We start from the raw sequence: 14,296 nt of genomic DNA on the forward strand, positions 1-14,296 counted from the left end.
AAGACTTTTAGAAACTTTACCCTTGTTTTGACATGCTGTAATATGTTTTGCTCTTATAGGGGACACTGTGCAGGTAATATGCTGCCATGTGATTCTAGATGTGATAATGTTTATGACTGCCCTGAGACAGATTCTTTGCAGGATCCGTAGTCCTTTCTCGCTCTTTGATGTCCCTCCTCTTCCTTCCCCTTTGCTCTCTGAATGTGTTACCATATTCAAGAGAACCATTCCTTGTCTTTCAAGGTTTAGATATCATAAAATTACAATGTCTGTCAACAACTGAATACAATGCTTTGGTCTTTGGACACATATAGGATCCTTATTCATCCTGAATATTGTCTATCATTAAAATTTATAGCTCCTTTGGAAAAAAATATGGCATAAGACACTGTGACAACTAACATTATTTGATTAACCCCTTGAGTAGCACAGGATATTACTAATCCCATTAGGTTAAAGAAAGGGAGAAGCATGTTGTTTGTAGATAGAGATTTATTGTAGGAGACCTCTCCCTGAAAAGTGGACAATAAATTCCAGAGGGATTGATTGGGCATAGCGGCTGATCACTCATTTCCTTCCCAGCTGAAAAAAAAAAACTCATTTTCATGAAAGAATCAGTAAGGGTGGTGGTATGTGCTCTTTGCTTCTGCTGCTCAATTAAAAAAAAAAAAAAAAAAAAAAAAAAAAAAGGAAGAAAAAATCTGTAATTTTTTGTTTTTTACACATCCCAGCCGCCGGCACCACCACACAGGCAGGCAGAGTGATGCTTTCTGCTTTTATTCAATTAGCTTCCACTGCCTAACAAGGAAAAAAAAAAAAAAAAAAAAAAAAAAGCTGTGAATCACTTCTGTGAACTGTCAAAAAATGAACATATTGCTGTATTGCATCCTGTCATGAATTTATTTAAGACCTATAAGAGAAGGATCACTCTCAAATGCCTCACTTTAACATATGCAAATTCTCATAGCTCATGCATTCCATTACTCTACAAAAAGGTCTGAATACCTCATTGTCTCCCTGCCTGTCTAAACTTCAATATATGCACACTTGTACATACAGCTAGCCTTCAGTTAGGGCCATGACTGTCAGCTGTGCTTGGTCCCAAAAGAATTACTCTCCTGTCCTGCAAAATTCACTTGAACACCCAAAGGTTCGGTATAAAGCAAGCAAGTCCTCATCCAAATTCTGCAGAAAGCTAGGGAGGGGGATGTTACTTTACTCACTGCTTTATCTTTATGTATTCTGTTGAGTAATGTCCCTAAAAGCATTCATCAAATGAAATAATTACTTTTGAATATTCTTAATGCAGCAGCTGAGCTAGTCATCATCACAACTGCACACAGGAGAGAGCCAGCAAACCAGCACCCTGAGAGAAGTCTGCTGTCCATTAGGTTCCCCAGATAAACTGTTGACCCAAAACAAAAATTAGTTATGGAATCTTTCAACAATTTTAGAAAAACCCAAGTGCCCAATAAATAGCTTAAATAAAATTTCCTTCAAGAACAGAAAGGTGCATACAAATTAAATGTTTATAAAATTTTGGAACAGTGAGTCCGGGAACAAAACCCAACAGACTATGAACTTCTTAGAGGAGGAACAGTGTTTCATGGGTGCTTGGAAACTACCCTGTATATAATGAGGCCTACTATAGATAAATAATAAAAATGTAAACAGCTGGAGCCCATATATCAAAATCTTTTTCATAGATACTGAACACACCTAGTGTTCTCAACAGAAAAAAGAAATATCCATTTTCTTCATAATAAAAAGATGGAAAATATGAAATAAACATTATTTTTACATATATTTTACTTTCTGGCATGAAAAACGTTAATTGTTGCGTTTCATTTTCACAGAGGAAAGAATCAACATCACATTTTATTCTGTAGTTTGATTTGATTTATCTGTTGAATAATGATTTTAAGGGAACATTGCTATACAGCATAGGCAACTCGTTTCCATTTTGTGTTTCTTGAAGCCTTTAAAAATTCATTTTTATTCTTCAGGACTGAGTCTTCTTTATTTGAAATAAATTAATTAGAAATTGTGATTTTCTAAATTAACAGATGACTGTGGAAAGCAAAAAACAAACATTCACCTTTGAACTGACCAAGCTATTCATATATGAAAGTTATTTATATGCAAAAAGATTTTAGACTGAGGTATTAATTAGTATAATGAACCTTTTTTTCTAATAATAGCTTTTTAGTCCTCGTTCTCACTTTCCCTCAGTAAGTTTGGCATTTAATTAAGACTTGTTTGTTCATCATTGTGATTGCTCTATACTGTTTCCGGACCTATGTAAAGCTATTTCTGTAAAACAAGCAGATACATATATTTTCCAATTCGTACTTATAGTGAAATTCAACTAACCAAGTGTAGGTGTCCACTCAAAGGAAATCTACATCTAAGCATTTTATCTGGGCTATTTCTGCATATTCTGGAAACAACAAGGTATTTTCGTGCCAAGAGTTGGTTCAAAATCCTTAAGTCAGTATGCTTAAAATTTATAGACAGGAGCAGTTGTACGCCACTGGGAATAAATACAAGGAAGACATGCTATTTTATTGCACAGAAAGAAAACTAGATACTTATTTCTATGGAAATTTTCATTACTTCTTTTGAATGTGAAAGACAGAGTGGGAGAAATCACGTACATGCTTGCTGGAAAATTTAACTAGTGACTGGACTTCACTTTACACCTATTGGTTCAACATCCAGCAGGTAGTGGGTGATGAAGAATGCAGAGATGGGCTATAAAGGTCTTTTTAAGTGGAGATTTTTATGTTACTGGGAAGGAAAAGACAAGATCAGGGCTGCAAAAAGAGGAGTGATGTGAACAGAAAGATTGGCTGGGAAATGAACTTTGGAGGAATGTGCTGAACAGATGTGAGAAGAAAAAAAAATTGCATGGTAAAGGCCTGAGAAAAGGCTGTCACAATATTCAAGATGCAAATTGAATGTGTGGCAGTTTTATGGACAGTTTTAGTGTTTGTGGATCATTAAGAGGGGGCATATGCTGAAGGCATAATTCATAAAAACTAAGTATAGCTTGGCATGTAAGAGTTTTAGAGGTCAGGTATGAGGCCCAATTTACCTACTGGGGAAACTTTGTACCGAGGAGGAACGACTATGACCTCTGGCGGTAATCCAACATACTCAGTTTAGAAACCTGGCTCAGGGACAGATGTATCTAAATCTTAGTAGCGTAGATGGGAGAACAAACCTCCCCTACTGTGGTCACTGAAGTCTCCTGTCAAGTCAAAGGGAAGAGGAAGGCAGCCATGAAGACTACCAGGGAGCAGTGAACCTGAGACAGGCATCTGCTTCTCTGCTGACCTTACAGGGAATAAATTGGAAATGTCAGGGTATAGCAGAGGGTGCCGTAAGCCTGCAAAAAGGAAAGTGAGGATCAAATTATGAGTCACTGTTTATTCCTTGCTCTACCACAGGACTATCAGAAACTTCCCTTTAATACAGGCAGACTGCAAACTTCCAGTCTTGCCTGTAGGATTGTGAAATCTTAAGATGTTTCTTTTCCATTAAACCGCTACCTTACACATGTAGTTTGTTCTCATTTTAGACAGCAGTAAGCAAATAGCACAGCAGCATCCTTTTCCCTGGACATTGAATTTCAATGCTCATTAAATCATGTAATAAGACATTTGATTGTCCGTGCTTCTCTAACATCCCATTACCAAATCCTGCAAGACCTCAGAAAGTGTTAGTTTTATTGTTCATTCTGTAGTTCTAAAAATGAGTTGAATGTAATTGCACACAGCAATGAAACACCTTACAGCCGAATGCCACTGTACAGTACAGTACCTTCTCAATGAAATATGTCAGTGGCTCCCTGCCACGGGGAACAGGTGGATCCCAGCTGAGTACAACATATGTTTTGCTGATTTCTGAAGCATGTACATTGGTGGGAGGGCCTGGAATCTGAATATCGCCTGGAAGAGTAATAAACGTAGGAAGTGTTAAACAGCAGATTAACCCCTGGGTCAGCACTCATCCTACAGCTCATCTTTCTGAACTCCTACCCTGTAATGCAATGCTTAGCTGTTAGGGGCTATGATATCATCTGTGCAGTTCACTTGTTCACTTCAATTAAATTTTGAGAAATGAAGCATCAGCATTAAAAGTTAGTTATTTACTTTTTCAGTAAAAGTTAAATATGCCCCCTGAAAACCTGTGCATTTGTCACACTTTTTTTCTTTGATCACATTTGAATTACTTCTATCTGCTGGGCAGAATGCCTTGGAAAAAACCTACTCATTATATGCAAATAAGAGATATTTTTTGATCAAAGACACAAGTCCAAAGAGTTATTACAAGAAATTACACTAGAAGAAGATATCTGGAAGGGAAGTACAGTAAGGAGAAAAGCAGCTTAAAACAAAGCAGAAAGCAGGAAGGAAGAAGAACCTATTAGCAATGTATCCTGTAACGTGATGGTATTACCAGGCATATAGTCTAAAACACTTCTAAAAACTGTGGATCAGAGACATAAAAATATGTCACCAGCCCTCTGGTAACTCCACCGGTTGGTGTGGCCTGATCAAACTCCTCTCCCCACTCACCCTGCAGGGTTACCAGGAACATGAGGCAGGACCTGCGTGCCCTGGGCCAGGCTAGAGGAAATCAGCGTGGGCATTTGTGGTCATGCTCACCCACTGCAGCACGAGAAGAAGATGGTTTCGCTATGCGAGGAATTACAATGGTGTAAAACAGCACTAGATAGGAGAGGCTTGGACCTATGATGGACAGCTTCAGGCATAGCTACACAGCCCTGAAGAAACTTCCTCTTGGTAATAGGTCATAAATAGCAACTCAGCAGAAACCTACAAATATTTTATCTTTTATGGATTGTAATAGAGAAAGCAAAAAGTTTCATTCTTTTAAGGTATGTTTTGACACTTCTCAGGCTAGCGAGGAGCATATATCCTCTAAATGCTCAGGGATTGACATTAAAAGAGAGAAAAATGTTTCAATAATAATCTCTAAATCATGGAAGTGATGTTTTAACAGTTTATAAACATCTGTGGAACCAACCAGGCTCAAAATGTACACTGAAGTTATGTTTCCCAATCAAAACCAGACTTTTTAAAAAGTAAACTGACATATCCAAAGAAAATTTATTTTCCCTCAATGCTTTCTATATTTGATTTCCTACAAATACACTTATTCTTTAAGAAAGACACATGAATCAGATGAGTTTAAGACAAAATTGCCGACATACAGTCAAGAAAATTACAATAATCCTTCGCAGCATAATGCATAAAGTCAAAAGGTTTCCAATCGGTTTCACATAACTAAATCTCAACATGTTTTCTTACATACTTGAAAAACCCAAAGCTGACATAATTTGTAACGATATAACATGATGGTACAGCCTGCTCTCTCAGAATGGAAGGTCATCCAGCACCAAAAAGGAAATCCATTTGTGATCTATGAGATCACTTTTTCAGAAATGGTCTCCAATCTTGCAGATGAAAGTAATGATCTATACAAACAATGGTATTTGGATATTCATACTCCTTTATTAAATACGCACCTTCATGAAACAGAAATCCAAATATCATTATTCATGCTTACACCAGTGTGGCCGTTTAACATTTCCAATCATTTTCAGGCAATCCTGAGAGCAGGAGTATGTTCTTGGAAGTCAAACAAGTAAGACAAATGTATTCTGATCCTATAATGTGATCCTGATCTTATAATATCCATATCAATTCATTTAGGGTACCATTGTAAAATAGAGAAACTTCATCTGTCCCACTTGTGCACTGGAGAAAACATTTAATGTCTGATTCCCCTTCAAACTACACCTGTCCTCAGGTGTTTTTTCTTTTACTATGTTATTATTTGAGTTATATCTTTATAACCTTGTGGAAGAGAGTAGGCAGAGGGTTTTTTTTACTACTTAGCCATTATAGTTAACATTTTTGACAGTTTAAGTGAAAAGAAGATCATTATCCAAGCCCCCCAAAAAATCACTACATAGAGAAACAACCAAAGACAGAAGAAATTCAGGCTTTATCTCAAAAGTTGGCAGTGATCTCTCCAGTTCTCCTGAGGAAAAATAATATTTAGTGTATAACCTTAACCTTAAGAACAACCTCTCTATTCAGCCAGATATATTAATTAAAGAATTGGGATGGATTGCATAAGTTTTTATGAAAATGGAAATAACTTGCTCAGATCATCAAATTCAGTCTAAAAAGCTATATTTAGTTCCCAGAAGGATAGGAGTAAGGGAAATGTGTGTGCTCAAATGCAATGTTCAGCTGTTTAAACTCAACTTAGCACTAGCCAAAGCAAAAAGGTGAGGAAATGCTGTCAGCACATAATGAAAGTAGTGCTGTTGAGGGTGTGATGGTCCTTTTAGACCCCACCTTTAACTTGTGTTCTCTCCGCCTTGCAAGCTAGAATATTTGGCTTGCTTTATTATTATAAAGAGTTTACTCGCTAGGTGGATTTCTTTTCAAGCTATGTTTCTAATTATAATGCTAAATTCCTAGCATATAAACAGATGGACTGAAATCATAGAAATGCTACATACCTTCAAGGTCATCCTTACTGATCACAATCTTTCGCCCTTCATCCACATGAATAGCTGTTAATCAAAATATTCAATTAGTTTCTTGAACCAGTTTAATATATTTACAAATTTTGTAAATTATTGTTCATCAGCTGTTCAAAAGCCTGTATACCTCTATTTCTATCACCCCGTTATGAAATCTTTCCACAGATGGAGTCAACTCAAAGTCATACAATGCTTCATTCACTTTCACAGAAAAACAGAGCATGATAAGACAGTACTAAAAAGCAAGAATTATACTCACAGTAGAGTGATTAGTAAACAATTATATCATGAATTGGACTTTTATTATAGGAATTAATCATAAAACTAATGGAAACAGTATATTCAACTCAAATTTTACAAGCAACATTGGGGCAGTGCTCTGCAGTCTTCATGATGAGTTTAATTCCTATCTGAGTAAAAGGAGCACGCAGAACAGAAGGTGTGCAAGTACACAATATACGGAATCTGCACAGGGGTTTAGGACAAGGCTAAATCAATAAAACTACTCCCCAGAGAAAGACGGCTTACTCTACCCATGGAGAAGCTCTCATAAGGCTCCTTTGCAGTCTGCAGTGGCCTTAAGCACAAGACCAGCTTTCAGAAAGAGCTTGTTCATTAGATCGACTTTTTCCATCTGCCAGAAAAGTCACAATATCAAAGACCCCCCAACCTGTAGCATAGGGACTTTGTGCCAGTACTGGTGCTTCACTGAGAAAAAAAGTTGTGGAAAAATACAACAGTCTGTGGGCCGGTGAACTCATACGACAATTTTTATTTTTTCTTTAACTAAAACAGACATATTCAATAGCTTTTTCAAAAGTTACTACCAGCAAACGTAGAAGTTTATGGGATCTGAGGACCCATCTCCCAGTGCAAATGATACAAGCTTCCAGGGCATGTTAGCTCTTTTGAAAACATTGCTCCTTGTGACAATGAATGTCTATATTTAAAGCTAAGCAAAAACAGCCATAATTGAGGTGGAGTCCCCAAGTCCTGCCAAATTGTCTGTATGGACCTTGCCATTCCAACTACATCCCCCACCTTGAAATTAGTGGGATGTTCAATCAAAGGAAGAAACAAAATCTGATCTTTAGGTTAACTAAGAAAACAGAATCTGAAAAAAAAAAAAGATCAAATATTCAACATCTGTTTCAGCCTTGCATAACCTACTTTGTGTCCTTTCCAGGTCAACAGGGTCAAGAGCTGCAACTGGTTCGGAGACTCGAGAAGGCCTGCTAATGCCAGCACTGTTCACTGCTCTCACACGGAATATGTAAGACCGTCCCTCGTAAAGACCAGTCACAGGATACTTGCAGATTTTTACAGGCGCATCATTGCATTGGACCCAGTTTTCCAAACCTACTTCACATCTTGGAGTAGCAGAAGACAGCATTTATCAGTATCATCCCACAATAAATATACACAATCCTACACACATCAAGTCAGAATCACAGAAGTCATCCTCACTAAGTTACCATACACCTCATTAATGAAAGTCACACATTTTATATACTCCTCTGATCAGACAACTAATTCCCACCTTGCTCATATTTATTCATAGTGCAATTGCAAAGGTCATTTTTCTTGCATGGTTTTTGGCCTTTTCAACTCTCTGCTTCCCTTCCATTTGGTTCTCTTCCTTGTCATCTAAAGGACAAGTTATTCACTTTTATTTTTAACATGCATCTCCACAGAACATGCTGAAATTGCAACATTCACCTAATCTTTTCCATCTCTCTTTTCATATTTTTAAGCAAGCATCTTTGTGCTTTTCCCTCCACCAATGTTTGGACCACAGAGTGTAGGAGTCATCAAGCAGCAGAGTGATGTCCTCATACTGTCTTCTTTGTGTGTACACATCTGTTTCGTGTCCTACTACTATAAACTTTTGTGGAGAAGTCTGCCTTTTGCCCTGACAGTACCAGGAAAAATAGGGTCATGATCAAGGGTTCCTTGGTGCTGCAGTAATCCAAGCAAAATGTCAAAAGGCACAGCAGACTAGATTATACACAAAATAGGTGAAATACTCCTATGATCTATGCACTGCACAAATTGGATATAAATGGTAGAGTCCCCAGGGCTTAAGTTAATTTCCTTATACTGACTGCCATTCATAAGCCAACATTCTCCAGCAATTCCCAAACAGTTGTCTCTGAACTAGACCAAATTACAGGGTAGCAAATAGCAATGAGCTGCAAATGTTGATTTTAAGTCTAGAGCAGTATACATTATGAAATCATTTCAGTAGTGTTTTTGCTGACTGTTTCAAATGCTAGGGATCAGATGCTCTGCTCTGGCTACAAGGGGCAAGCATGCACTTCAGTGGAAGAGACATGCAAAATAGCACTTGGATCCCCTGATCCTGGGCTGCCTGCACTGAGCTGAAACCCCAGCAAAGTGCAAAGCAGACTGGAGGAGAGAGGACTGCCATTCTGATTTAAACTACCAGCTCCTGTGAACCCATGCCTTGAGCTCCTGGTGTACCACAGTTAAGGCAGAAATAAAAAGATAATGTAATAATTCCTAGATTTCAGCTTTTGCAGTATACAGATTAAAGAGACTAAATCTAATTCAAGATGCCCATGGATTCTGGCTTCTATAAATTAAATATTGCCAGGGCTCATTCTCTGATTTGGCCACATCCATACTATTGAATATTTTTAGTGTCTGATAAAGTGTGGCTGCCTGCAAATGATTACTGGGAATGGCCCCTGGCCCTTGCTAACTCCCAGACTGTGCCCAGAATTGCCTGGGAAGGTACTAGATCATCTGTGCTAAAAGTTTGACAGGGAACAATCTAGTAATTTAACACAGTAGGCAACTGAGTTCCAGTGCCTACAGTCTGTAAAAATATATCTAAAGAACCCATGTATTGAAGGATATAATTATAATCTTTTTTTTCTTCAGTATATAAATGTTTTTGTCAATGAACAAAATTAAATAAATCCCAATGTTTACATACTTGTCAACAAAATACCCAATGACTGGGCTCTCACTAGTTGTGTTTGGTGGTTTCCAGGTAACAATAACATAGTCTCTGTTAGCATCATGGCATTTAACATCCATCGGCGCCCCTGGTGCTCCTGCGATCAGTGCATCAGCATCTGGACCACAAATAAAAATAAGTCAGTTTTGACCCTGACTCCTCTGAAATCTACCACAAAGACAAAAGGGCAGATTTCCAGTTCACTGTGCTATTTGTTTATATGAATGGGAACCCAAAGATTTAGTTACCCATTAATTCGCTGCACTAATGAATCAGGCCTATAATGTCTGTATCTCCACATAGCTAAAAATGTTCAAAGATATTTTTGAGGGCAGAAAAGCAGTTTAGGCATCAAACACCCATTACTTTTCACGAGAATTAAAAGCCCGACTACCCCATGTGTTATTGATGCTCTTTCCCACTGAAAGCTGTAGCTCAGTGGGTTACTGATCAGACAAAGCTACTCAGTAAAGAACATGTAGCTGAGGAAAATAAACCTCTTAAGGAATAAAAAATTTGCAAACTCCTAGTACATTTCTAAGGCTACTTTTTATTTAAAGTCTTACAATACCAACAGGGATAAGTAATCAATGTTCCACCATTAAGGTACCCTTCTGTTGCTTCATTTTGAGAGGTGTTGAGTGATGTGGACCCACAAGTCCTAATGAATCTCCTAACAGGTAAAGTTCTCTCCCTTCAAAGAAAGGTTTCTATAATACAAAAACATCCGGTAGAGAGTATAAATTTATAGAGTGTAATCTCAGTCAGTTGTGAGGTGGCTGGTGCTCAGTATCAGATCATAGCCTACATGAAAAAAGGCAAGAGGAAGACCAACAGAGGACACTAGAGACCCAGAGGATATAGCTCAAGGCCAGGGTCCTGTGCATGTAAAGGTATCAGACATAGTATAAAATGGACAATAGAGGTACCTAAAATTAACCCACCACTACAACAAAAACTTCTAGCAAAGTTATTATACACTAGCAGACCTTTTTCACCTGGCTGCTTTCTTTCTTAGAAAGTAATTGGGAAATAGAAAGCTTCAGCAAATTGTTTCCAATGAGATCAGGGTGGCAGAGTGGCTTGTTCAGGACATATTGCAAAGCTGATGAAGCTCTTGCACTAGTCCTGTGAGGAAGATGGATCTCAACCCCCTGAAAAAACATTTATGTCCCTCCACCCCACACAGACTGCCTGGATGACACTTCTGCAAGACACATACGTTCCAAAACATTTCCAAGAAGAATGAGGTTTAAAATTAATACAGCTCCAATGGCTTCACTGGGGCTGCTTCAGTTTGCCACCATCAAGGGTGTTGTCCAATGTATTTAAAAGAGTTAAAGAACTGCTCAGCCAGAGATATTTTCAGCTTTCAATGAAAAAATAAAAAAGTGAAAACTAAATTCTGCTCACAAGTGCACGTGGAAGCTCATTCTCACTTCACTGAGAGCTGCGCATGCAAATGTGAGGGAAAATTCTGACCTTTATTCTATTTTAATGCATTTACCTCCTTTTATCTATGTCCCTTGTAAAAACTGTATTTCTTCAGTGAGCTAATTTCTAATTTTGCTTCTTTTCTCTGATTATTGAGATGACTGTGACTGGTATAGTGGCAGGAATATTTCTTTTGCTTTCTCCTGTGCCTCCTCCTAAGGCCCGGCACAGGATAAGTGAATGCCCAACAAGGCTCATTCCCAGTTGGCAATCTCTAGAGCTAAAACCATCAAAGTGAGGACTGGTAGTATGCAAAGTTGTTTATTTCCTACCAGGCAAAGAAAGGACAAGCTGTTTCTTCACAAGAATGATTTCTCTAGTTCTTCAGGAAAGAAAATGTCCTCGGGAGCATGCTCCTTTTGAAGCTCACCATTCATGTAAGGTGACTGTTTTTTCTAGCACAGACTACTATATAAATCAAATGACTACGAAATACCACAAAGCTGGATTTCTTTTGTACTTCAGTCAATACATGGGGTTGTTTAATAAAACTAATCTTTCAACTGTTCTTGAAAGATGAAAACAGATGAAAAGTTTACCTCTGACAAACAGGTATGCACTGTATTCACTCACTCCACCTTTTGTAACCATGCGCAGGGTGTATAAACCTTCATCATCTTTGTTCAGATGGGTAAAGGACAGAGCTGCCTGGCCTTCTCCAAAATACAGCTTCGTCCACTTGGAGTCCTTTATCAGCACATCTGGAAGAAAAGACCCATCAGACATGTTACTATGCTGGCCGGAACAACCTACGTCCTAGTGCAGCTCTGTGCTAACCAGGGGCACAAACTAACCTTTATGCCAGCTTTATTCAGAGTGTTGGTGTTTTGATGCTAAGAAAACTCTACAGAGAGTAAGCTGCGTCTCTCTAAACTTATTTCATCAGTGAATTTTAGAGAATATGAGGTCTCAGACTACCCTATGCAGTGCCAACAACAGAATTTCCATCACTATAATTTTTAATACACTGACAGAGAAAAATATCATCCGCATTTCAAAACAATGACATGAAAGACTGCCATACCCTGTAATGAATGCAGGGTGGAACTTTGTTTCATTTTTAATAAGTTTTGCTACCTGTTCAGGTCAAATGTCAGATTATTCAATTTCTTCCTCCAAGTTTAAAGACCAGATTTCAGTTTAATCTGAAGACTGCTATAAATACACACCAAATTTAAATCTTCAAGGCATGCCTGTTGAGCAGTGAATAAAATTAAATTTGAATCTCTCACAGGTGAGAGGTGGTGACCCATGATTAATGCAAATTAATCTGATTGCCTAGGGAAACCAGAGCAAAAGAATGAGCAGGATATTTTATGCTAGCCAAGGGACTTTCTCATATCACCCTTTTTAATAATTGATTGGATTATTTTTGATTTTTAACTCCCTAAGGCCTATTGCATACTAATTTATTGTAATCAATGCAGCAGAACTGTATTTAAAGGAGCTGAATATAGATGTTTATTATTCTATTGCTTAAATACACTTTGGAGCAGACACTCAAACAATTGCAAAGGAATCAGTTTTCCCACCTACCAGCTGAATTGCATAAGAAGGTATAAAAAACTTCTTTTTCATACACATTCAAGTAATAAAGCATCTGGAAGACACGCTACTAAAACTTACAACAGTAAATTACATAATCACCTAAGCATACAGTTGTTTTCTGAGAAACGTACAAAGTAAATTCAGTCACATTCTTTCCCATAAGATCTTTAATCATTAAATCCTTACCTAGAAAATCTGTATGTCCCCTTTCTGTCATGCATGTCACAATGGTACTGAGACTTTACGTAGAAAGACATGAAGTACTTTAAATGAAATCAGAAAATGTCTTCACCTAGAAACTTTAACCAATGCATGAGTTCTGTGGAAAATCCTGAAGAAAAAACAATGTTGAGTGACCGGCACCTCTGAAAAGCAGGTCACTTATTTAGACTCCAAGCTGCAGTGGAATCATGGACACTGGTTTAAATATATAGAAACTGTAGGCAAGTCTGTATTGTTTATTAAGGTCAGAATCATCCATTTCCACCCTTTATGAGTATCTGAGACCAGAAACTGTGGAGGCAGTCATGTTTGGTAAGAGCAGAAAAACTTCTCTCCTTCACACAAGCCCAAAGACCCACCAGATCCCCTAAGAAAGCAGGAGCTCTCTTTTTTAATGCAGTCTGGATGGATTAATTTCTAGACAAGCCAAGAAGAACAGTAAATTTTGGAGGCCACAAACATGTTCAGAAGCTCTAATAGAGCAGGTATTCATGCACCTGCCATCACAATAATATTGCAATTACAGGGTCTCACTACTGCACTCAAATTCCCAGTTGATTCACGTGTTGTGCTCTGTCACTTCTCCCAGAATTTACCAAAGAACGAACCTGCAGGAAACTAACCCTCGGAGGCAGTGTGACTCAAGCCTCACATTCTGTTTTCAGTGCATGAGATAATTTTCCTAAAACATTACTCTGCTGAAAATTCATATGAAGAGTGGCAAATTACTATATACTGAAGCTTCTTGTCATCATGTATTTTGCTCTGCTGAAGTTTCAGTTAAATTCTGCAGTCCATGATTTTTCCCTCTGTATTCAATTATTCTATTCTAGATTACAGTTTAAATGGCTTCAGAATGCTGGTGCATATAGATTTATAATGTTTATATTACATTAGAGATCAATAACAGAAAGCTCCTGTTACCAGCTGAACTCATATCCAGATTAAATATACATTCCTGAAGTATTATTTTTATTTAGTTCTTTCAGTATCTTAAATTGTTCTAAGCAGGCCATGAATTATAGACATAATATTCATGTTTGTCAAATCCCAAACCACTTTAGAGGATTTGATTCAGCTGACTTATATGTCCCTAGAAGTCTAGTAGACATCCTCAATAAGGTTCACTTGCGTGAAACTTGTTAATGCTGGATAAACACATATTTCTCTTGTGTATAATTATTAGAAGTAAATCATACGTATCCATCTCAGGGCTTTAGTTGTTATTATTTGATTAACACAAACTGAAAAATTTTAGGAAAAATACAGTTTGTCTTAGTGCAAGACTAGAATTAAGTATTAACTCTCAAAAAAAACCAGAACATCTAAAGCACATGATGTTGAACAAATTATTAACCTTCTCATTGTTTACATTTATGCATTGCCTCCAGCTGTCAAGAGACTCAACACAGGGAACTGTAGCACATAGCAAAGGTTCATAGTGCATGAATTCCTGC

The 14,296-nt window shown here is 37.6% G+C and overlaps 1 protein-coding gene across 3 annotated transcripts in view; it reads right to left on the minus strand.

The window, feature by feature from the left end:
* Nucleotides 1-14,296, minus strand: part of MYOM2 (myomesin 2) — a 91,810-nt gene that overhangs the window by 43,477 nt on the left and 34,037 nt on the right. For all 3 annotated transcript variants that reach the window (XM_009333204.1, XM_009333202.1, XM_009333203.1), the window contains 5 exons: nucleotides 11,609-11,770; nucleotides 9,552-9,693; nucleotides 7,760-7,959; nucleotides 6,566-6,619; nucleotides 3,826-3,953 (listed from right to left, as the gene is read on the minus strand). In XM_009333204.1, the coding sequence (XP_009331479.1) occupies nucleotides 3,826-3,953; nucleotides 6,566-6,619; nucleotides 7,760-7,959; nucleotides 9,552-9,693; nucleotides 11,609-11,770 (686 nt within the window). The remainder of the gene's footprint in view (nucleotides 1-3,825; nucleotides 3,954-6,565; nucleotides 6,620-7,759; nucleotides 7,960-9,551; nucleotides 9,694-11,608; nucleotides 11,771-14,296) is intronic.

Source organism: Pygoscelis adeliae, unplaced genomic scaffold (assembly GCF_000699105.1).
Source record: "Pygoscelis adeliae isolate BGI_AS28 unplaced genomic scaffold, ASM69910v1 Scaffold57, whole genome shotgun sequence".
Lineage (NCBI taxonomy): Eukaryota > Metazoa > Chordata > Aves > Sphenisciformes > Spheniscidae > Pygoscelis > Pygoscelis adeliae.